At 42.0% G+C, this 25311-nt stretch overlaps 1 protein-coding gene across 5 annotated transcripts in view; it reads right to left on the reverse strand.

Moving 5' to 3' along the window:
• The window catches only part of GLI3 (GLI family zinc finger 3), a 260995-nt gene that overhangs the window by 113944 nt on the left and 121740 nt on the right, over positions 1-25311 (reverse strand). For all 5 annotated transcript variants that reach the window (XM_079947518.1, XM_079947515.1, XM_079947517.1 and 2 more), the window contains one exon: positions 4596-4701. In XM_079947518.1, the coding sequence (XP_079803644.1) occupies positions 4596-4701 (106 nt within the window). The remainder of the gene's footprint in view (positions 1-4595; positions 4702-25311) is intronic.

The following is a 25311-nucleotide window of genomic DNA, read 5'->3' on the forward strand; positions in this document are numbered from 1 at the left end:
CTTGTCCTAAAGTACACTACAGCATCTGACAGCAATTCCATTGCCAAGCTAACCCTTTATTCTGAAGGGCTTCTTGACTCTCTTGTGTATGTAATTTTGCTCCAGAGTTAAATGGGATAAATAATTTCTGTCCTCAAGTAATTAAAGTAACTTGCTAAGATACCATTTATCTTTCTCAATGGGAACATCTATTAAGAAAACCCCTTGTTCCATTTTTCTTTTCTTTTACTCTTGTCCTCTTCTGAATCCCCAGAAATGCTAAGGCTTTATTTATTTCTTCACCCGGTTTCACTGACAATAATGCTTACCATCCATTCAAAGAAGAAAGAGAGAAAGAAGCTGGCTAAGTAACAATTAACTTGGGAGAATGACCAAAAAATGGTACGTAGCCGACACAAAGAATTTCGTAGCACAACTACCAATCAAGCCTTGTTTGCCTAACCTCCTGCTCTATCACTGAACACAAGACAAAATGCCAAGTCCTCCCTCCAAAAAACTCCAGCTCCGTTCTCTACATAGAATTTCTCCCACCTGCCACTTTTATTTCCCCTTTCTCAGCGCAAGAATCAGAGAAGGGTTTCAAATGCTAACCAGGAGTGGTTTGGTGTCATGGACTGGCTGGATGTCAAGGAATGGGGAGCGGCACCAGCTAGGGAATCCCAAGGGAAGAAGACTCAGAGCCAGGGAATGGGGGGTGGAATGACAACGAGTGGTCAGAGGGTGAAGAGAGCAGACTGGGAGGAGGAGGTGTCGGAAGCAGAAGAGGAGACAGGGTTTAGTGAGCAGGAAGAGGCTGTGGCAGAGAGCAGTTCAGAATCAGAGGCTGTCTACTTACTGCAGAAGTAGTAGTAAGTAGACAGAAAATGGTATTTTGACCTTGACAGAAGATGCAAAAAGTCTTGCTGGGGTTATATCCAATGCTCAGAGAAGCGGGATGTGGGTGGTGTTGTGGTCTAAACCACTGAGCCTCTTGGGCTTGCTGATCAGAAGGCTGGCAGTTGGAATCCCCACAACGGTGTGTGCTCCCGTTGCTCTGTCCCAACTCCTGCCAATCTAGCAGTTCTAAAGCATGCCAGTGTCAGTAGATAAAAAGGTACCACCGCAGCAGGAAGGTAAATTGCATTTCCGTGTGCTCTGGCTTCTGTCACAGTGTTCCGTTGTGCCAGAAGCAGTTTAGTCATGCCGGCCACATGACCCGGAAAGCTGTCTGTGGACAAACACCGGCTCCCTCGGTCTGAAGCGAGATGAGCGTCACACCCCTTAGTCGCCTTTGATTGGACTTAACTGTCCAGGGGTCCTTTACCTTTACTCTTACTCAGAGAAGACCACTGAAATTAATGAGTCTTAAGTTAGCCAGGCCCATTAAGTCCAACTGGTCTGCTCTGAGTAGGACGAGAATTAGGTACAACCCTCCTTTCCCTTTTACTTCTGATGTGTGTTTATTGTGATTTTTACGAGGGGAAATAATTAACTTTCAAACAAAGATAGAAGATCTTTTAGGCCAATGCATACATTCAGCAGAATAAAATGTTAAAGGCTTTTCCTGGAATGCATCACTGTAAGGAAACGCAATCTGAACATCCTCTGTTCCAAATAAAACTTCCCTGCACATAGAAGAACAGCATGTGAGATAAAAGGCTGAACACTTCTCCTTGAGATGCTAATTTGCTTTCTAGAAAGGAGTTTTTTCAATGGGGCAATATTAAAAAATGTTATCTCCCACCTTCACTCTGAAAGGGTACATCCCAACAAAAGCTTTACTGTTAGATAGAATGTCTGAATGTCTCAGAGATGAATAGAACCTAACAAGTCACACCCAAGCTGGAGGACAATGTTAAGCGTAACATGAAAGCCACATTACACATTCGCTTTGGTCTGCAGACCTAAGAAGAGTCTGCAGCCCTCAACTATGGATCAAGTCCCACTGAACCCAACAGGACTTATTTCTGAAGTAAACATGATTAGTTAGGCTTGTGTTGTAAGGTTAAGAAAAGGCACAGCAATTCATAGGCCTTATTTCCAAGCCAGTTCTGAATGCTATTATATTCTGCATGGAGTGTTGAATTTTCAGCAATGAGTGCATGGGGGTGTCCTCAAAAAGAAAAGGGAAAAGCATTTGAGCTAGTTTAATTCAGACCATTCAAATGCATTTTACTGCGCAACCGAGTACAATCCAAATAATAACAGATGCAAATAACCTCAATGGAAAAATAAATCACAGTTCCTGGAAGTCTTCTCTCCACTCCTACTACTCCAACTGTAAATACAGGGTCCTCCGCTTTTCAAGCCCAAGGAAGAATGCAACACAGATTTATTGCTAGCCTTCAGGCCAATTTCTTCTGAAATTACAATTTTGCTAATAAGAGACTGATCCAAAATAACTGCTGGTAAAATATTGTGTATGTTCTTGGGCATATAGTTAGGATTGTTAATATCAATTAATTCTGCTCACAGAAGACGACTTGTTTTAAAACAAATTCATTTTTTCCCTGCAGTATATATGTAATTACACAGCTGTAACTAATAGCCATGGAGAAGCAATCTGCCATCTAAACAACTAGCATTATTCTTCAAAGTATTACTTGTGCTTTTCTTCCTTTATTTCCACACTGTGAGAGAGATTATTAGAGATGATTAAATGTATATATCAAGCCTTTTAGCAAAGGACTGAAACTGCTTTGTGGATTTGGGTTTTTATGGATTATAGTAGTTCTTCTGGATTTTATAGTTGAAAAGAAGACACTGGAAACCCGCCCCCCGCCCTTCCCTTCTATGTTGACATACCTTTCCATCCATAATAAAGCAGTGTTTGATTTTGAATAAAGGCTCCCCCCCCCAATACATGCTTTCACTAGTATTTTTTGTTAACTTAGTGTAAACTGCCACACTTGCAATTTTGTTTGGATTACAAATCCATCAATCAAATGACTGGGTGTACATGCATGCAACAATTGTAGACTATGACAATCTACCCCCGCCCCCCCAAAAATTCATCCCCTTTCATAGCAATCACTTGTGAAAAGCTTTTGACACCATGGGATATTTTTACCAAGAAAGAATTCCAACCTAATCCAAAAACTGAAAGGGGGGGGGGCTTCCAGGAAGGGGACACGCCAGTCCCAGTTTCTATCGTGATATTTTACAGTGTTTGGTACTTTTTAATTTAGTATTTATAGAATGACAACTCATAGAATAAATGTCAACAAAATATATAGGTAATAGTTGGTAGCTACCTATTATAAGTTTCACTGCTAAGGCAGTAGGATTGTTTTGCTTCAGTGAACCCACAGACAGATAAACCCCAGGCATTCCAGGAGTAAATCTTGCCCTTTTGCTGCACCACAAAACCTTTCCAAAGGTACAATGGAACATTTAAGCACCTCAGTTTGCAAATCAGCAAGCACCTTCAGGGATGCACACTTTCTCTCTCATTCCCTCTCTAGCTTTTCTTTGCCTGCCTTAACCATAATGTATTTCTTGCAACGTGCAACACTGCAGACGATGGATTCTGTTAATCAGGTTGGCCTCTCTTAATCAGGGGTTCCAATAGGTTTGCAAACCCAGTTTAAAAGGGAGCCTATTAGTCATATTTAGCATCAGTGCAGAAGTCATGTGGCTGTTTATCAGGAAGGGCTGTGATGATCAGGGCCGGACCATCCATGAGGCGGACTGAGGCAGCTGCCTTGGACAGTGGAATCCAAGGGACACTGCTGCAGAAGTGAGAATAAATAGCTTCTGGGTTCCTGTGAAATCTTGTGGGGCTCTCAAGGTCTTGCTGGAACCCAGAAGCGGTTACATTGCAACCCCAGTAAACAAAGCTTTGGTGGGGATGGGCATAGAGTGTCTCAGGTGGCAAAACAGGACAGCCACCCTAGTGCTGATGCACTGATGGAGCCAACTCAACATTCCCATGAGTGAGTCCATATAACCTTGACCTCACTGCCACCTTGGCTCCACACCATCAGACAGGTGGCTCCTGTAAAACACATGCAGCTTCCCCTGTGTTTTTCTGGTAGCACAGATAGGAAAGCTATGACACCCCAAAACCTCCTGGTGGCATGATATCTTGAGTCCATTGTGGGGAATTATACACGTGTGTGTGTGTAATCACGCTTCAGTCCAGCCAAGTCTGACACTAATTTGGCTACCCTGCGCCTATCAATCCCAATTTCTCGGATACTTTGCAAAACGAACTAGAAATGAAATACAGATAGGAACCAGAGTCTGAAAAGGCATGTCGTAAGAAAAATTGTTTGGCTTTCGTGTGGATTCTTCCAGTCGTGTGAAAGGCACTGAACCAACACCACAAAGTTATCACGTCATCTGGAGCCAATTTCCATTACGCATAGAAGGTGGTAGCATAAGAGCACCTCTAAACATGCACAGAGTGTGCTCATTGCAATCAACCCATCCACATTTAGAGGAGGAGGGCGTTGCTTTTAAACTATGGGGAGACCTCTTAAAGGGGTCTGCTAAAGGAAGTTGGTCTCCTGCTGCTATAGGTTGCTCAAGCAGCACAAAAGATGCAGTGACCTATGATGTTTTTCTTCAGCTGTTCTTTAGTAAGCCAAGGTGCTGCAAGAGTTCATACTTACACATGTAGCGGAGGAATGGGAGATGGTTCGTAATGATAACGCCCTTCATGGTGTCTTGCGTCAATTGGAACAGGAGGGTGGAATGCTGGGAAAAGGTGAGGCGGATCTGAAAAAAGAAACATGGGTTTCCAAATCTCATTGTTATTGTACCTTAGCAGTATATAATATTTAAAAGATCCAATAAACAAGTCTGTGTGTACACACTGCCAAAACCCCCCAAAGAAATATGTAAGAAATCTGCACCCAGGCAGCCCCCAACGCTGTGAAAAGAAAATATGAGTTGTATCTACACAGATAATACGAATTATGAACATTTGAATATTTTCTCTTATTTTGCACTGTTAAACTATTTTGCCTAATTCTGCTATTCGTGGGGAAGGATAAGGATCTCTGCATGGCATGGAAGCTCTACCCTCTGGCCTGTGGTTGGTATCCGTCTGTCTCGGGAGGCAATGGATGAGTGAGCCTTCGGGGGTCAAACCTCTGGCCACTGAAAACCTCACTGAGCAATCCTGTTGACTTTTCTGGTTTCGAAGGGCACTGCCCACTACCAAGCATGGCTTAGGAACACAGCAAGAGGCCTTGTAGCTGGCCAGACTATTTGTCCATCTAGCCCAATTTATTCTACATTGGCTGGCAGTGGCAGAGGTGGCTCTTTCATATCACTTGCTACATATTTCTGGCTGGCTGGAGGTGCCAGGTACTGAACCGGAGACCTTCTGCTATGCAAAGCATGAGCTCTACCACTGAGCTACGGCCTATCACAAGCAGCCATAAGGCTTTAAAAAAGAAAAGAAAGAATACAGAGATTCTCAGAGAATCACACCACATTTTGAAATTTTCCGCCCCCCTGAAGACACAAACCTTCCAAGAAGCATGAAGAGGCACACAGCAACAATAATATTGCACAGCACTGAATATACCATGAAATGGATTTGTAAAAATGTTACATGGGGGAAAAAAAAAATACGAGGCATTACACTTACACTGTAAAACAAGAAAACCCTTAATAAAATATTTTTTTTTAAAAAAAAGCACTGAATATACCTTTGCATTTACATGTACCCAAGCCAAATGTGTAAGATACAGAGTTTGGCTCATCCAATTTGCTTGGCACACATGAATATTCATGTCTTAATTTTAATATTCTCTTTTCATCACTTTAATGGAAAATTACATAAAGAAGTCTTTAATAAATAATTGCAGTGCGCATATGTGAAGTGTCAGATCAAAGAGATCAGCTAGCCTTTCATAAGCACACCCCAATATTTATTATTATTAGCATGTGTTTCTTTCTTTTTTTAAAGTACTTGTAAAAATATAGTGTAGCAAAGTCCACTGCAAAGTACTACTGGAGCTGCCCCCCCCCCCATACCTCCCTAGTAATGTTTCATAAATGAAGTGCATGATGATGCAACATCATCAGGATTAGTGCTTCTCCACCTCCTGCAAACAGCAGACAATTAACTGGAGGGGGGGAATGTTTACTTCACTGTGTCCTGTGTTTATTCTACCACATGTTAGTGTGGCGAAATATAGAGAAGCTGCAGCCACATTATCTCTCATAACGTCTTGTTGGCCACAATTTGTTGCAGTGTCTTGGGTGAAATGACAGAGCCTACGCAAATACAGGAACATTTCCTCCTCTTTCCATTCTCCCTCACATGTTCACAACAGCATTAGTGGAATGCAGAAGAAACTGAGGTTTCACTTGGAAGCTCTTCCACCAGCCTCCCATAGGAAGCTGTAAGAAGCAAATATGCAGTGGCCCACAAAGTACATGCAAACCAGAACTTGGGTCACAATACAGAAAGGCTGAAAAATCCCCGATGTAAGTACACTATTTAAAACATGAAGCCTGACAAAAGACAGCTGTTTATAGTAAGCAAAACAGATAATAATTCATTCCTAATGGATAAAGTGTTTATTACTACTACTACTACTACTAGGGACACGGGTGGCGCTGTGGGTTAAACCACAGAGCCTAGGACTTGCCAATCAGAAGGCCGGCGGTTCAAATCCCACAATGGGGTGAGCTCCTGTTGCTCAGTCCCTGCTCCTGCCAACCTAGCAGTTCGAAAGCACATCAAAGTGCAAGTAGATAAATAGGTACCGCTGCGGCAGGAAGGTAAACGGCGTTTCCGTGCGCTGCTCTGATTCGCCAGAAGCGGCTTAGTCCTGCTGCCCACATGACCCAGAAGCTGTCTGCGGACAAACGCCGGCTCCCTCGGCCAATAAAGCGAGATGAGCGCTGCAACCCCAGAGTCGGTCACAACTGGACCTAATGGGTCAGGGGTCCTTTTACCTTTTACTACTACTATACGGCCCTTCATCAAAAGTTCTCAGGGCGGTTCCCAACATGTGGAAATCTAATGAGTAAGCTCCTCAGACACCATCCACATGAACAGAGACCTCATATAAGTTCACATATATGAGATCATATTCAGATCACAGTTGCCATAAAAAAAAACTTTAGATTCTGACTCTTAAATTGCTTTCTTACCAGCAAGTCTGAATTGATCCTGAACCTCAAGGAACTGTAATGGATTGCTAATGTAAACGACAAAGTACCACTTAAAACAATAATTTCTAGCGCCTCAACTTCTGTCCTCCCTCTTAAACACAAAGATATAGGCCTTGATTCGTATGGGAAAGTTCCCTGCAACCCCCACCAACTTCCACAAGGCTTAGCATGAATTATAGGGACTCACAGGGGCATGGAGCTGACACACATTTCAGTTCATGTGGAGCAACCTGTGTGACAAACAGCGAGTCTTACTTAAGAACTTGTCTTTGGATTCTCCAGTAGAAAACATTAACCATAAATGCTGTGATACCTCATAAAAGATTGTTTGTATTCATCTCCTCCAAGACAAACATCCCTTCACATTGCTTGAGACCAGGCTGCCAAGATCGTATTTCTGAAACAGGCACATTAAACAGCTTTCCGTGTGGGTTTCTTGGAGTGAGGAAATCCTTAAAAAGCGGCCAATCCTTTGCACCTATCCTGAAATAATGCCGCCAATTCTACCCACACTTTATCTTCTTTGTTAAGAGACATGTTGGAGCATATAGAAGGTGAAAGCTGCCTGTGGTACAAAGGCAAAATCCTAAAATGTTTATATTGACTAGAGCTTCAACACAACAAACCCTGAGCCTGTTCCGGATGCCGAATTCCTATTTGATACCAGCTCAACTAAAGACTCCATTCACTTAATCCAGGGGTAGGCAACCTAAGGTCCATGGGCCGGCCCAATCGCCTCCTAAATCTGGCCCGTGGACAGTCCAGGAATCAATGTTTTTACATGAGTAGAATGTGTCCTTTTATTTAAAATGCATCTCTGGGTTATTTGTGGGGCATAGGAATTTGTTCATTTTTTTTCTTCAAAATATCGTCCGGCCCACCACATGGTCTAAAGGACAGTGGACTGGCCCACGGCTGAAAAAGGTTGCTGACCCCTGACTTAGGCCTAGTTAATAGGGAGCATCCATAACTCAGCAGTAGGACCACATGCATTGAATCCAAAAGGCTTGGAGCACAATCTCCCAGATACTTTCAGATCACCCTTACTTACAAAGAAGCATCAATCCTAGCAGCCTGATGTATATTCTTCATGTGTAGATGAATGAGGACCATATGACTAAATTCCTACATGGAAGGCACTTTCAGGATCACGCCTGCTGATAGTTAGCTTTCTGTACACAACTGCAAAGCCCCTATGTTTTCACATTTACTCATACAAGAAAATGCAGTTTGTGAAGCAGTGCAAGTGCTCTTAAGCATCTAAGGGCATGCAATAGTATTATATGCAATTTAAATACTGTAATATTATGTCGCAAGAATCTTGATCATGAATTTAAAGAGCACCCTTTTGTGAGTCCTCTTGCATTAAGCTCCTCACCGGTTCTTAATTGCACCTTGTTTGCAGTTTCCATTGTGTGGGGAGGGCAGAGACAAAGTAGTCAATCACTGTAACAGAGCTGTCCACAGCCACCAGCATGATGAGGAGAAATCCGAAAAACTGGCATTCACCATAATTATCCAGCTCAGAGTTTATTCCTTACACATGAGCAATACAGCTGTGGAACATCATAGCTCAAGCAGGATGTATGCTAAGTTGCTGCACTCTAGCCATCTCTTGTTGCAACCCTTGACAAAATACCACATGGTGATTTTTCCAAAGTCAAGCTAAAACTGCTGAAGCAGAATAAAGTGCCACTAAACCTGGCTACCCCCTATTTATCATACAATTTCCTGACTGATGGTTTCACAAACCAGCTGCTAAGTGCTGTGTACTCTACTGCCAAAAAAGTAACATGTGAAATGGGAGAAAGGGGGGATAATGTACTCAACCATTGAAATCAATTGCACCAAAGGAATTGAAACTCCACACAGCTCACAGGTAAGCAGTAAATTCTACATGCCTGTGGGTGCAAAGGGAGGTAGATAGAAACGCTTTGAATATTCATACAGAAATCTTCTTCAAATACTTATTTGAAAGAGCCCCTACAGAGAGAACTTGACTTGAACCAGACTGGGGGCCCTATAAATATGTAACTGGTGTGTGTATGTGATTTATCTATGTATGGCTTTTATAGCTGCCAGCTTGGTTTCCTGTTGGCTCGCTCCTCCTAGTACAATATTTTTCTTATTATATAGTCTTACCAGAAGAGGAAAGGGCATCAGTCCTTAAATTGACATCTGCCTCATCTACCTTCACTCTAACTAATATTTCCCCAGTGAAGAAATATACTAAGGATTGTCTGATCCCCAAAGTGCCAGAGGAGGAAAATATATGAATAGCGCCTATGGAAGTGGAGTCCTCTTAAATGAAAGTCAGTGTATAGGGCTACACTGGAAATATACAGGACTAACTAATTCAAACAGTGGAATATGTTTTTCTTTAATGGGTCATGCTACAATAACGAAAATGAGCTGGAACCCATCAACAGTGTCTGAGCAGTTTCTTTTTTCAAAATTAAGGACTACGTTATTCCCAAGCTACGGACAATGCAGAGCAATACTGGCAATGAGAGGCTTTTATGACCTTTCCTATTTCTCTACAAGGCCAATGACTCTAGTTCTCCAGGGTGTTTCAGGAGCACAACTTCAAAAGTATACACAAGGGCCAGGGGGTTGCTGAGAACTGTGACAGACATGGCAGCATTTCTCCTGAACACCTTTTCCTTCTTTTACTCTAAAGGGATTCCTCCCCACCCCAACTAAGGGGAACATTCAGTCATGTAAGCCTCCACCTGCAGCAGTACTACAATTTAAACACAGGTATACTAGTGATAAGGGACGCAGGTGGCGCTGTGGGTTAAAGCCTCAGCGCCTAGGGCTTGCCGATCGAAAGGTCGGCGGTTCGAATCCCTGCGGCGGGGTGCGCTCCCGCTGCTCGGTCCCAGCGCCTGCCAACCTAGCAGTTCGAAAGCACCTCCGGGTGCAAGTAGATAAATAGGGACCGCTTACCAGCGGGAAGGTAAACGGCGTTTCCGTTTTCTATTAAAATATCAAAGCAAATGCAATCTTCTTGCTGAACTGAGGGCATGGTTAATACAGACCAATAGGAGTCCTCTGACAGGCATTAAAGGTTTTCCAGTATCTTTCTTATTTATCACTTGTCTACCTGCATATGTGTAATCAACATTTTGCATCAATGTGAAGTCTCTGCTAAGTCAGTGCTATACCCATTCCTGAAGCATTACTTCCCTCCTTTGAAATAAGAAATGCAGAATATGAACACACTGAAGATGTACCATTAGTGCATAACTCAGCAATTCTGCTTCATGATCTTAGAATATCAGTTCTCATAAAGGCTTTGTCCTATTGGTCTCTTGTTCACTTGGTCTGGTAAATTCACATAGTGCTTTATAAACTATGTGCATGGTCCTAGGGAACAGCTGACTAACTTCAGCCACATCTAATTTTTCATTCTAGCATGAAAAACAAACAAAAAGGAAATAAAGAGAAAGGCAATTAATATTCAGTTTCTTCTCTTGACGATGAAGTTTTTTTATGAAGTTTTTTTATGAAGTTTTTTTTATTTTTCAGGGAGTGGTGGGGAGGATACATACTGCTACACCTGTCAGTGAAAGTTAGGCTGCCCAGTGTTAGGGTGAAGGTCATGTCAGTGTAGGAAGGGTAGCCTGGGGTGGGGGCTGGCTGTGGGCATCTTGCCAAAGAATGATGATTGCAGTTTTGCTTTTCCCCATAGAGTAGAAAGCAGCCTTTCGGCTATATGTGAGAAAATAAGAGGTGTGCCCCGGGAGGGGCTCATCAGAGGAAACATGCCCCTTACCTATGCCCATAAAGATGCCAGTGTGCACAGCTTTTGCCACTGTCTGAACTGTGCCCCCAACTCCAGGCTGTAATTGGGGACCTATGGTATGGGGCAAGGGAATATTGTTTGTGCCCTCTCTATTCCAGATTGCAGCCCATTTTGACTTTATGTCAAGTCAAGTGACCTTTATTGGCGTCACGTAAGAACATTCAGAATACATTTAAAATAGATAGGCCGGTCAATGACAATCTCGTCATTGACTTTATGTGCAATAAACACACTAGCTATCCATTGGGCTGTAGAAGCAGTTGGGCAAAAACGTGTTCCTGCTATTAATACTCATGACTCGAGTGCAGCTTTCCCCAACTTGGTACCCTCCAGACATTTGAGACAACAACCTTCCATTATCTCTGATGGTTGGCCATGCAAGCTGGGGCTGGTGGGAGTGTAGGCCAAAGCATCTGGGGGATACTAGGATGGAGATGACTATTATAATGTTTGAGACAGGTTTCCCCTCCATTTTCATTTTGTCTCAGAGAGGTGTGGTTTCCTTCTCTTTCTGCCTCAGAAGCCAATTAGTTCTACGCACTTCTGCTCCTCTCCTTTAGACTCAGCAACACAGTCAACAGAAACAGTTGACTATGATCTCCATGTACAAGGCAAGCAGGATGTCAACTAAATAATGCCAAAAGTGAATAGTGCCATGAAACAAAAGCCCTGGCAAGCAGAAACAAATGTCTGCATTGGTCTTCTGTCCCTGACATTTCAAAATAGTAGTAGGTTCTGACGGCTACAGTCTGGCTGAAGCCACAGCACACCTGGAACCTGAGCTGGAGACCCTCCAGGTCTAGATTTGGGTGCAACTACTAATTGCCTTAGCCTGGTCCTGGTGGGGGCCTCGAGGAGATGTCCCCAGTGGTGGACAACCTTTTAAAACAAAAAGAAAGAAAGAAAAGATTGCACTGTGTTTGACCGAGTCCCCTTACTTCTCATTTTGTTTCACTCATTACACTTCTGTGCAGAGTTTCCAGAGCTCGTTCCGAGCAATACATTGTTCCAGCTGGAATTCCCCCCTTGGCAAAGCAAAGCAGCGGGACCAAGTATTACACACACTTGGTGTCTGTTTTGCCACCTTTGTGTTTATGTAAACCAAAACACCTTGTGGGAACATACTTTATTTGTTTTCGGTGGTTCCCCAACAATCTGGGTGCCAAATGCTTGGAGAAGTAGCTATCTGAGCTGGAAGAAAAAAAGGCTGGAAACATTTTCAACAACTGGCAGCCACTGAAAGCTCCTTAGCAGGCCAGAGTTGCTGCAGGTATTGGCTAAATAGCTGCTGGCTGGCTTTCAGCTAGAGCACTTTATTGCTTTCCACAGTCATTGCAACTCCACTGTGTACAGATTTAAAAACCTATGTTTAAAAAAAGAAAAACCCAGTATTTTAGTAGTCCTATTACCTGTTAATAAGCAAGCATGTTAAAATTCCCCTATCAATGTCAATTGGCTCCCAGAAGTTAATATTATTTACTTAGTGATCGCCTAGAATTTACTAAGAGCTGTAAAACAAATTTAGGGAGAGTCTGCAGCCCCAGATGGAGGATTAAAGGTGTCACTAAGGGTGGGAAACTGGACAGATCTGAGCCATTTCCCCACTGAAATGGACAGGAAATGAGCAAGAGCATGGCAGGGCACAGTTTTCATTCATGCCAATGAGTTCCCAGTGGACTGTGCCCCACGTTACTTAGTGGTAAGCAGAGCGTGTCACTTGGATTGTCTGCTTTTGGCAACTAAACGACTTGGGCTGGCTTTGAACTTCAGGATAATTCCGTGTTACGGCTCAAAATCCGAAGGGATGTAATTGTGTGGTTATTAATATAAAAGGTAGTTGTGTTGGCCAATAAGAAAACTTCCGAATTCCATATTAGGGCAACAATGCCTTTATTATAGCAACTAAAACGTCACAAAAAACCACTATTTTCATGACTAGCTTGTCTCTACTGTTAAGTTACCTCACATGGGGACTGGCCTAGCCAAACTGGGAGGAGAATGTTTTCACGCCCCAGCAAAGAAGTTCAGCCTTCATCTTTCCCCATAAAGAGGCAGGCTAGATGAAAATGCATCTTCCCAAACATGCTCCGCGATGCCTCGCCAGGATTACTTTGCAAGATAACTGCATGGCCAGATACCGAACTATGGCCAATAAGAGAATCCAAGTCTTTTGCTCGTGTTAGGTGATAAGAAAGATGCAAACAGACTCTTATGATCCCTGAATGTCCTTAACTGGCTCCACACACTAGACAGCCCTGGTTTGTTTTTCCATATAATCATCAGGTCCAAGTGGTTATTGAAGACGCACAAGAAGATGGTGGTAAAGGAAACTATTTACTTCCTGTCAATAATGTGTTTTAATAAAAATGCATCCATAGGATGCTTTTTTAAAACAAAACAAAACTGTATTTCTTGAGTAAGAGGGGGAAAGCATTGTCAACAACAAAAGTGCAGGGATACACAACACAATACATATCGTTCTCTCTTTCTCATATGTGTGTGTGTGTGCGCGCGCGCGCGCGTGTGCATATATGAGAGGCCAAAGAAATTTGCTAGCTATGGAGTACAGTTTCCACTTAAGCTCTGCTCTTGGCAACTGGTATAACACCCCTTTCAAATTATCTACAGTTCTACATCACAAGTACATGTGTATAAACTCAAGAAAACAAAACAGAAACAAATGGCACACTCTGGTCCTGTCACAATGTTATTTGGAATTGGAGTCTTTTCCTGGAATGCGTGGAGATCTTGTTTTGCCACGGGCCCTTTTTTATAACTTCTGGGTCGGTGTGGTGTTCTTTAACAAACTTAATAATGTGCTCTCTGCAAGAAAATGACAAATTGGACTCTGCCAGAAACTGACAAAAGAACCCCCTTCCTCTGTTACTTCAAATGCTCTGTCGCAAGTGAAAAAGCAATTTATCTCTCTCCTTAGCCCAAACAACCATTCTGGGCTGCATTTTCCGCTCCTCTAAGTTCCCTGCACATTGGTGTTTACACCATGGATAAAGCTCACACCCAAACAACCAAACAAACAAATTCAAGAAAAGCGAGGCAAAAGCAGTTTCATCTCTAGGTTCCAGCTGTGTGCTTTAATCCAGCTGCTCTGGACTCCTGCCTGGCCTGGCTGCATACATGTTGATGGGATCTTCCTACAGTCACATCTTTTCCTTTCTGTGGTGGTAGCAATAAAATACATAACACCAGGAAAGTTTATACTACTGCATATAAATCAGCCCTAATGCACAGAAACTTTCAGCTCCCAAAATGCATTCATAGCTTTCCAGAATAATGAGAAAATGGAATTCTCTAAAAACCAGAGTTCCTGATTTGGATGATTTATTAAGACCGAAATCAGATAGCATGACCTCAACTAAATTCTGTCACACAGAATTCAAGCATTTTTGCTTTCACAACTGGGGCTAATGCGTCCCCTGTAGCCAATGTGGGCAAGGAAATTCTGCACGATTACTATACCCCATTTCACCTGTATACGTTGGCAAAAGAAACTAACATACATTATGCATAAACACATCCTTTGCAAATACTGCGACTATGCGGGTGAAGATGTATCTAAAAACAGGCATAGCATGTCCCAATCTACATGTTAGCACACTCTGGGAAAGTTTTGAAATTTAAGAACATTCTGGAATTATTAAATCATATAATTCAGATGGAAGGGGTGATGGGCACTGGTTCAGATGGCTTTTAAAGCACTGGTTTCCAAAGGATTATACAAATTTATAGAGGACAGGCCTGTCAACTGCCGATAGCTAAATGGAATCTGAGATTCATAGGTAGCATTGCTGAGGATCAGGCAACTGAGGATAAACAATGGAAGAGGTTGCTGTCTTCTACCTGGAGGCATCTGCTTGGCCAGTACTGCAAACAGGATGCTGAACTAGGTGGAATTCTTGGTTTGATCAAATAGGGCTCTTTTATATTTAAATAAAACTCTTGAAACTAATTTCCTAGACCTGCCCTAAGCACCTACGACGTGGCGGTCGTAGAGTTGCACAACTTGCAACTCGCCAAACCAAATGCAGCACACCAACCATGTACGATAGCCCACCAGAGACTCAACGGACATCCTGCTTTTACTGCCATCTGCAGAATACAAAAACAAGATAGCTGCCACACATCTTACAGGCCTGTGTGTAGTTTGGTAGGTCGCAACAAAGCACAAAATGTACTCTTAGAGTGGTACTAGTGGGACATTATACAAGTGTTGCAGATACGTTTGTGGCCTGCCTCACACTCAACAACTGCGAAGTAGAAGTAACTTCAAGAGGCATCTAAAGTGGCTGATTTGTATCTCAAGCTCACCCATGTGCAGTGAACCCACCTTGCAGACCAACCCCCATCACACGTCCTCTCCACTGGCCCTCAAGCCAGCTCATGGGATTCGTTACTACTCTTATTTCCATTTTCCATTCCCTATTTCCATTTTAACCTAATGTTGCCACAGGGATGCTCATCAGCTCATTGGTCAGGAAATGTGAAACGTTGACGTATGCACGTGGTCCCTGGAAGGTTCCCCATGAGGAAATGCAACCCTTGGGCTGAAAAAGGTTCCCTCATCCCTGCAATAAGTCCCATCAGCTGCTGATAGATTTGTACTCTGAAGTAGTGAGCCACTTTGGAAACTCATGTTTTATGTTCTGATCTATTTTCTAATATTTTTAACAATTCTATGTGTTTGTAAACTTGATTGTATGCCCCCTACGGATTGCCCTGTGTTAGGCAAAAAAATACAATAAAGTAATTAATCATTAGTAAAAACATAATTTTTACCTCTCTCTTTTCTTGTTTGCCTCCCACAGTGCTGAAAGGCTTGTGCCTAGAATTATGCAACAATGCAGTCCTACACAAGTCTACTCAGAAGTAAGTCTCATACAGTAAAATGGAATTTACTCCCAGGTATAAGTGAGCATAAGGACAGGATTGCAGCCACATCCTGCAGTTCTATTTTTGCCATTTAAATGGTCATTACTGACATAAACCCACAACTTCCCAATCTGGCATCTCCTTCAATATGCGGTTTTCTGTCTGCCAAATCATTAAAGAAAATTAAATCCAAACACAGATCCCTTTTCCAGACCTAAATCTCATTCTTTTACTATGTGTGTACATTCCTCTGAGTATAAGCCTATGACTATTTTCCTTTTCCATCATTCTGATCTTTCTTTCCAGATAAGATGCCTTTAGTACTATACCAAATTCTGAACCAATGCAACATACTTTACTCCTTCTACATCATTCATTTTTCCCAAAAGTTTTGTAAATCTTTCCAAAGAGTGATTTTGTTATTTAATACTGACTTGCTCTTGCTCTTTCAAGTATATTTTTACATACAGTGTTCCCTAATAACTTTGTTACATTACTACAGACTATTTTGAGTTCTACCAAACCATATTTGCCAGTTCTACCAAACCATATTTGCTCTTCCTTCTTTGAGGGTTAATTTTTCCAGTCCTTTCTTTCCTCTCCAGTAGGTTCACACATTTCAGAAATAGTTATCACACACCCATTTTCCCTTACTTATAACAAGAAGCTAATGCTGCTATCACACTGCAGTTACTTTTGCTGCCAGCGTTGGTGCTGTGAACTGCAATATCACTCTTCCACCACTGTTCAAGCAGGAGAGTCCATGCAAACCTTCATAGAAACCCGTTCTAAAATGCCTGGTAACTTTTAAGGGGGTATTTAATGCACACCCTTCCTTAAATGAAAAGGGGCATACATAAAAATATCTTGTTAAAAGGGAGGAAGGGCTGCATCATTTTAGCATGGGATTCCATGGAAATCGCTAATAAAATGAAGAAAAAAACCTTTGCCTTTTAGCATCACCTTAAAAAGGTAAAAGTAAAAGACCTCTGACAGTTAAGTCCAGTCACGAACGACTCTGGGGTTGTGGTGCTCATCTCGCTTTACTGGCCAAGGGAACCGACGTTTGTCTGCAGACAGTGTTTCCGGGTCATGTGGCCAGCATGACTAAGCTGCTTATGGCGAAACCAGAGCAGCGCACCGAAACGCAGTTTACCTTCCCGACGGAGCGGTACCTATTTATCTACTTGCACTTTGACATGCTTTTGAACTGCTAGGTTGGCAGGAGCAGGGACCGAGCAATGGGAGCTCATCCCGTCGTGGGGATTCGAACTGCCAGCTTCCAATCGGCAAGTCCTAGGCTCTGTGGTTTAACCCTCAGCGCCACCCACGTCCCTCTTACATCACCTTACATCATTGTAATATCGTGCGATTGGCATGTCTGCAGCTCATGAGGCCAATCCAGATAAGGATCTGGGCTGTGGAGCCAACAAGGCTCCCCTACCCTAGTCTAAGGTAAATTTGATGAGCACTAAGGGGAGTCAGTGGGGTTTGGAGAGCAATGCTAGCAGAGCACAGTCCCTAGTAAGCCTGTCTTTATATTAAGCTTTTCACAGTTACAAATTCAAAGAATAATAATTGTGCCTTGGAAATACATTAATGCCTCATGATTTTTTTTTTAATCTGAATTTGCAAGCCATGACGCCAACTTTGTAACTGCAAATGGGAATACCAAAATATGAGATGGTAGGATAATAGATGCAAGAATCACTCAGGCATCTTCTTAGAAATGTAAGGAAAGCCTTCCTGTATCAGAGAGACCACAGGCCTCTCTAGCGTCACAATAGCCAACCAGATGCCTCCACAAAGTACACAAGGAGGACAAGAAGGTAATAGCTTTATCCAGCTGTTGCTCCCCAGCAACTGGTATTCAGATAAATTACCTGGTGGTAATGGAATGGCATGACTCCATAACACAGATCTGCAGCAAACACTTCCAACATATGGAACTGACATAGATTAGGTGAAATTGGTTCATCACTGACTTGTACACTACATGATTTGGTCTAGTGATTTCATCTCTGCTATTCCAGCTTATAAAGTAACGCAGGTCCTAGCTTCAGAGAGAGGCAGTCCTTGTGGTATTGCGGTCCTCAGCTGTTTAAGGCTTTATAGGTCAAAACTAGCATCTGGAGTGTTTCACAACATTCCTTTAGAGCACAAAGACATACTGCTTTGTGGACCATTCCCCACTCCCCACCAGAATATGTAGTTTATCACAAGAGATGTTGGGAGGTGGATTATCTAGACCCATTTTTGTTTGCTTTCATGTCTGTTTCTGCCCCTGACGCAGCCTTGGTTGCCCTGAAAGTTGACCTCTACTGGGACACAAATGGAAAGTGCATCTGTTGACTTTCATTCATCTCTTGGAGGCTTTTGATACCACTGCCCATAATATCTTGCAGAATCTGCTCGCTTGTAAGAGTTGGAGGTACAGCGATAAGGTGCTTCACATCAACTTGCAGGGATGGTTGCTGCAGTAGAGGAGTTCTTGCTCAACCCCATGGCATTTGTACTCTGGAGTTCCACAATGTTCCATCTTGTCACCCATGCTCTTTAGCAACCACATGAAGACATTGAGTGAAGTCATCAGGGTATTTGGAGAGCAGTTCCATCAGTGTGCTGAAGACTTCCAGGTCTATTTCTCTTTGTCCTGTGAGTCAGATGAGGCAGTGCAGGTGCTTGGAGGCTGTGATGTGCTGGATGAGGGTAGGTGGCTCCTAGATGGTGGAATTGGAGGAGGGAAGCCTGTTTTAGATGGAGATAGCAGGTGTCTAGTTAGGAGATACTTCTTGATGTAGAACTATCAGCGGAGACACAGGTAATGTCAGTGGCTCAGAGTGTCTTTTTCCAGATCTTGCTGGTTCACCAGCTACAGCCTTTCCTGGCCAGAGATAACCCGGCCAGAGTGATCCATACTCTTGTTGTTGTTGTTGTTGTTGTTGGTTTACATATATTATACACACATTCAAACACACACACACACACACACACACACACACTGTTGATAAAAATAAACACAAAGTAATTCACAAAACAAATATCATCTATCTTCAAACATAAGAAGATGATGGTCTAAAATAATCTCTAATTTGGGGTTGGGTTATTGTAATGTACTATGTGTGGGGCTGCCTTTAAAAACAACCTGAAAACTGAAACTGGTAAAGAATGTAGATTGTCTGGTGCAACTAGCAGGCATCATGTAACACCAATCTTCAAAGAACTTCACTGGTTACCAATGTGCTTCCAGGAGGTGTTCTCAGATGCTAGTGCTGACCTGTAGGGCCCTAAATGACTTGGGACTTAATTCTTGGGACCTAAAGGGGCACCTCTCCCCCTGTGTCAGCATGCTGGATGTCTCAGATCTGATGAAGAGGCCTTTCTCGTCATCCTTTTATCTTGGGGGTGGGAGGCAACTGGTTTCCCCACCATTTCAGTATTTCATTCCCCACTGAGTCAAGAAGGAAATGGGACAGCGAGGGGGCTTGAGAGGTAAGCTTACATCCATATGGAAAAATGCTTTGACACAAAGGTTGGAGGTTAAAAGTTTAAATGCTCATGACAGAGATGACAGCATTCCCTTTTTGGTCAGTAACTTCAAAGAGAATGTCTTTTCTTAATGCCACTATTGTAGCTTTTTGAAAACCCACTGAAATTCTAGTGTGTTTATTGCACACTAAAAGCATTTTTTTTTAAGGATTCCTTGTTGCATTTGTTTCACAACTGCATACAAAGAACAGATGAAGACTTATTTTAAAAACCTAATGAAAATCTACAGTTAAGTCTATTGCATCAGTTTAAGTACTCTTTCTTCATATAATATATTTAGCAACATATTTTAAATTAACCCCCTTAATAGTAAACGCCTGGTCTCAAAATCACACAAAAGGCTATATGCTGATTTTTTCCTAATTTGAACAGCACTTGAAAAGAATTATTATTCAGTTATCCAAACTTTCCCCAGCCCCAAGTATATAGTACGTACGTACGTACACACACACACACACACACACACACTTTGTCAATACAGTATTGAACAGCAACCCTCTTGGTAATAATTGCCCCCAGGAAATTCCAGTATCTATTGTTTACGGTCCTTTCCCCGATCTCTACAGGAACATCTGGAAAGTCTGTCTAAGGCCCTTAATGGAGAGGGTTGAAATGTGAGGGTAACTATGCCCTACAGCCACAGAAGGCGCTGTAACCTTCCAAACTCTTTTGTTGCAGTGGGGGCAGATGAAGGCATCCAGTTGTGCTGCTGCAGATGCCCCGTGGCGTTTCTTCTCTCTGTGCTCCTCCCAGTGGTCATTCCTCCTCTGGTCACTGCTGTGGACGCATGACCTGGCTGTCTCCAGGCACTCTTGCGGTTGCCTGGAAGGGATTCTCACATGGCAGGGTTGATCCTGCCGGCCTTCATGTCATGTTTGCAGACATCTTTGTAACACAGAGTTGGTCTGCCAAGGAGCCTGGTGACTGAATCCAGCTCCCCAAAGAGCCCATCCTTGGGGATCCTGCCATCTTCCCTTCTGTGGACATATGAGGGGGGAAATGGCTGTTTTTGGTAGGGCTCGTGTTTCCACAGCTGACATTTAAATCCTTGTTTTAAACCGTAGAAATTATGGAGGTTTTTCGTGGTGGCCCTGCCAGTCTAGGCACAGAACTGAAGAGTCCCCAATATGAAGAACATTTGATGATGGTGATTTAATTTCTACACCACTTAATATATTAAAAATACATCTAAGTGGTGTACAGAAAACTGAAGCAACAACAAACAACTTGAACAAAAATATTACAAGAATGCACAGTTACATATAAAACAGTTACATTAATGCAAAGCTACTAGTATATATACATTCTTACAAGGCGGCTTGTAAGGAACTGCGGCAGTTATCTGTTTATTATTATTTAAACAGTTCCCTTAACTGCTCTTCCCTGAGGTAAGCTGTGGCCAAATTGTTTTCCTTCCCTTCCCCAAGCAGATATGCAGGGGGCATATTTGAACAGTGCTATGGTTTACTTTAGGGCCTATTTAAATACCTTCTGCCATATATTTCAAACAAACAGTTCACTTCATTAGAAAGGCAAACAGTTTAGCCTTAGACTACTAGCACTTGAGAAGAACCACACTGGGCAGACAAAACCTTCTGCCCTGTGTAAACACTGCCTTGTCTTCAGCTCTAAGCTGCAACCATGTGGAACTTCACTTCAAAAAGCCTTTTTACAAATACTTCACACATCCATTTGTTAAGTAAGTGATAACCCTGAAGAGATTATCTGCAGGGGCTGAAATCCTCTGCTGATTATCAGTGCTTTTATGTGAGCTAAGAAAGGAAATTGGGACAGTTCACTCTCATATATTAGCTGGATGCAGAACAATAAAATTAGTGGCATTACAAGTACATGGAATGGATTAATCTGCAAAAGAATTGCATAGGTCTTATAGAAAGGAAAAGTACTAGTGTGGACATTAGTTCCTGGTCTTCAATTAGGAGATATTATGGACTTGGTCAAAAGCTAGTTTTTCTGGTCGACTGGGATAGACTGGTTGAACCATTCTCTAACTAGAGTCTTAAAAAGCCTCAAGTCCTCATATGCCAACTTTCCAAGCATGTTACCTACATGGTCAACAACCTACAAACCCCAAGGAACATTGCCTTAAGAGTTTCAAATCTTGTGGTTTCCAAGTCCATTTTACAATTTGGCTAATTCCATGCTTTTTAAAACTAAGAAACTCAAGGCTTTTTAAAAATAACTGCAAAACAAAACAAAAAGAGAGAACAAACACAACAAGTCCAGTTTCTTGCTGCTCTGCATCCACCACATGAATGCAAAGCACCATACAAATCATATTAACTACATGTATCTGAAAATGAAAATCAGCCATGGCCCAGCAGACCATGATGTATTTTCAAGTCTCCAACTCTAGGGCTCAGCCTCACTTCTGCTGGCCCCGCTATTTCCTCCAGGGGAAATCTGTTGTTTACTATCTCAGTTTACAGAAGAAAACTAACAAAAAATATTAGATCCATAAAGTCAATTAAACAAGCAATTCCCCCCCCAAAAAAACTGTGAACAGTTTGCTCTCCCTGCCCCCCAAACTGGGCTGCTATCCTTGAGTGGCAGATACACTGCTGGTTTGACCCATTCGCTAACTAACATCTTCCTTACAGTCATTCAAGAGCCTATTCTTCAGGGCCCTTAAAGACTCCATATTCACTGCTTTTTGGTTTGTTTGTTTCAAAATCATTAATACAGTTCACAATTCGCAAAATATTTTCCCCCAGGAAAAAAGCAGAAAATTGGCAATCAGGATAAAATTGCAGTTAAATAAAAACGGATTAATACCTGAGAAAGGAACCTAAGCTGACTATATTTCAGTTAGAAAATACAACCAAACAAGTGGGGGGGGGAGGAAGGTCTATTTGCACCCTAAACAGACATGCAGGCCTCCTACTGACACTTTTGGGAGTTCCAGTTGCCTACCAAAAAGAGAATTCACTCTTAAGAGAGCACAGCATTTCAAAAAGAGTGAACTTGCTGTCACTCCCTGCTGCTTCTACCGCTTTCTGTCAGAGATAGAGAAAAGTTTTGATCAAAATATCAGTACTTGTAGCTGGAAGACTTTTTGGTAGACGTAACTGGTCATTTTCATAGTGTCAAAGTCTATTGATCTGAAGAGAGTTGTTGCCCAAACCTTAAAACACAGAAAAACTTGAAGACGGTCCGAAAGCATAAACAAATGAGCTTTGATAGTCTTCCAGTTCTGCTAGAGAGAGTTCAAGTTTGCAGGTGCATGCCTACCAGCAAAATATTCAAAAATAAAAATGTAACAATAAATAGTGTCTCAAACTGTTAGAATATGTAGAAATCAAAGATTACCAGAATTTGACAACACGGGTGCATTACTTCCCTGTTTAACTATCCCCTTTGTGTCGCTCTAAGTTTGAGTCAAGAGACCTATGTACAAGAACACTCTAAATGTTCATCATGGTGAGTATCCAGCCTCCTCTGGTGAGCACGATGAACCCAGACATCCTCCAAACCTTGAAGCTGGAACCAGAGATCATCTCAACAGTTGTGCAGCACTTCTGAGGTGCTTGGAGTGCCTACAAAATGCAGCAATGACTGTAGGAATCATTCCTTGCCCTGTTTCTGAGCCTGAAATTACCCACATTGCACAGCAGCGTTCGGAATTTGCCAGGTGCCAGGCACATTTTCCACCTGGCTATTGGCCACTTGTGACCAAGTGAAGATGCCCAAATGCCAGGATGGCGCCTGACATCAGCATCTGGAGGTGCATGCCTGGGATCACTGGCCTTCCATTTTGGCGACTGTAGCCCTGGTGTAAGGAGCCATTTGGTGCCTGGCTTATAAATATGAGTTTTTAACACTGTTGCTCAGTGCTCTGAATGTACTCCAAGCACCTTAGAAGCATAGCATGACTGCAAGGTCAATCTTTGCACCTTGCCTTGCTCCAGCTTCACAAGACGAGCTAAATCCTACTCAGAGTAAACCCACTGAAATTAATGAACCTAGCATTTTGTAGTATTTTGTACTACAAAATGTTGAAAGAATGGTTGATACAACCATTGAAGGAAGTTTGTAATGAAATTCTGAAGGGGGAAAAGGCACCTGAATCGTGGAAAGAGGCTTTCATCTCACTTATACCGAAAACAGAAACTGAGAAGAACCAGGTCAGAAACTACCGCCCTATATCTTTACTTAATGTGGATTACAAAATTTTTGCAGACATTTTGGCAAAAAGATTGAAAAGAGTGTTGATAGAGGAGATTCATAAGGACCAAACAGGCTTTCTCCCAGGGAGACATATGTCAGACAATGTGAGGAACATTATAGACATTTTGGAGTTGCTAGATGTTGACATTAACAGGAAAGCAGTTTTGATTTTTGTGGACGCGGAGAAAGCCTTTGACAATATCTGTTGGACTTTTATGAAAAAGAATCTCCAAGGGATGGGGGTAGGTCAAGGTTTTGAAAACGGTATAGGTGCAATATATTCCAAACAAAAGGCCAAGTTAATTGTAAACAATGTGGTAACAGAAGAAATACCCATAGAAAAAGGTACACGGCAGGGATGCCCAATATCCCCTTTGCTTTTTATATCAGTCCTGGAGGTTTTGTTAAACATGATTAGAAAGGACCAGTTGGTTAAAGGAGTTCAGGTCGGAGTCAGACATTACAAATTAAGAGCATTTGCAGATGATCTAGTATTGACCTTGCAACAGCCAGACACTAGTACTAAAAGAGTATTAGAATTAATTGAAATATTTGGTCGAGTAGCAGGTTTCAAATTGAACAAACAAAAAACGAAAGTGTTGGAAAAATATTTAACAATGGAAGAAAGAGAGAGTTTTCAGAATGAAACAGGCTTGGAAATAACAAAAAGGGTAAAATACCTGGGGTTAAACTTAACATCCAAGAATGTGAACCTATTTAAGGATAACTATGAAAAAAGTTGGTCAGAGGTAAAGAAGGATCTGGAAATATGGTCAAGGTTGAAACTTTCCTTGTTAGGTCGAATTGCTACTATTAAGATGAATGTATTGCCTAGAATGCTGTTTTTATTCCAGACGTTGCAGATTTTGGACAAGATGGACTGTTTCAAGAAGTGGCAGAAAGACATATCAAAATTTGTCTGGCAGGGCAAAAAGCCCAGAATTAAATTTAAGATTTTAACTGATGCAAAGGATAGAGGGGGGTTTGCCCTGCCGGACTTAAGACTTTATTATGAATCGGCAGCTTTCTGCTGGTTGAAACACTGGCTACTTCTTGAGAACACTGACATTTTGGACCTGGAAGGGTACGACAATAGCTTTGGTTGGCATGCATACTTATGGTACGACAAGGTAAAGGTGTATAAAAGTTTTAAAAACCATATTGTAAGGAAAGCATTGTATAATGTTTGGATTAGATATAAAGATCTGCTGGAAAGTAAAACCCCTAGGTGGGTGTCACCAATGGAAGCTAGGGAAGTAAAAAAGCTTAATATGGACTCTAAATGGCCAAAACAGCATGAGATTCTAGAATATGATGGTGAAAGGGTGAAACTTCAGAGTTATGAGAAACTAAAGCCTAAGGTTAGAGATTGGTTGCACTATCATCAGATAAATGAGACATTCAAACAGGACAGGAAAATAGGATTTCAGAAAGAGAGGTCAAAACTAGAAACAGAATTGTTGGAACCCAATACTAAGAACTTATCAAAAATGTATAACTTGCTGTTGAAATGGAATACACAGGATGAAACGGTGAAATCAGCAATGATTAAATGGGCACAAGATATTGGTCATGATATTATGTTTGCTGACTGGGAACAGTTATGGACCACCGGTATCAAATTTACTGCATGTAATGCTTTAAAAGAAAATATTATGAAAATGATCTATCGGTGGTACATGACCCCAGTCAAGCTTGCAAAAATTTACCACTTGCCTAATAATAAGTGTTGGAAATGTAATGAGACTGAAGGCACCTTC

The sequence above is a fragment of the Podarcis cretensis genome (genome assembly GCF_951804945.1).
Source record: "Podarcis cretensis genome assembly, chromosome: 12".
Taxonomy (NCBI): Eukaryota; Metazoa; Chordata; class Lepidosauria; order Squamata; family Lacertidae; genus Podarcis; species Podarcis cretensis.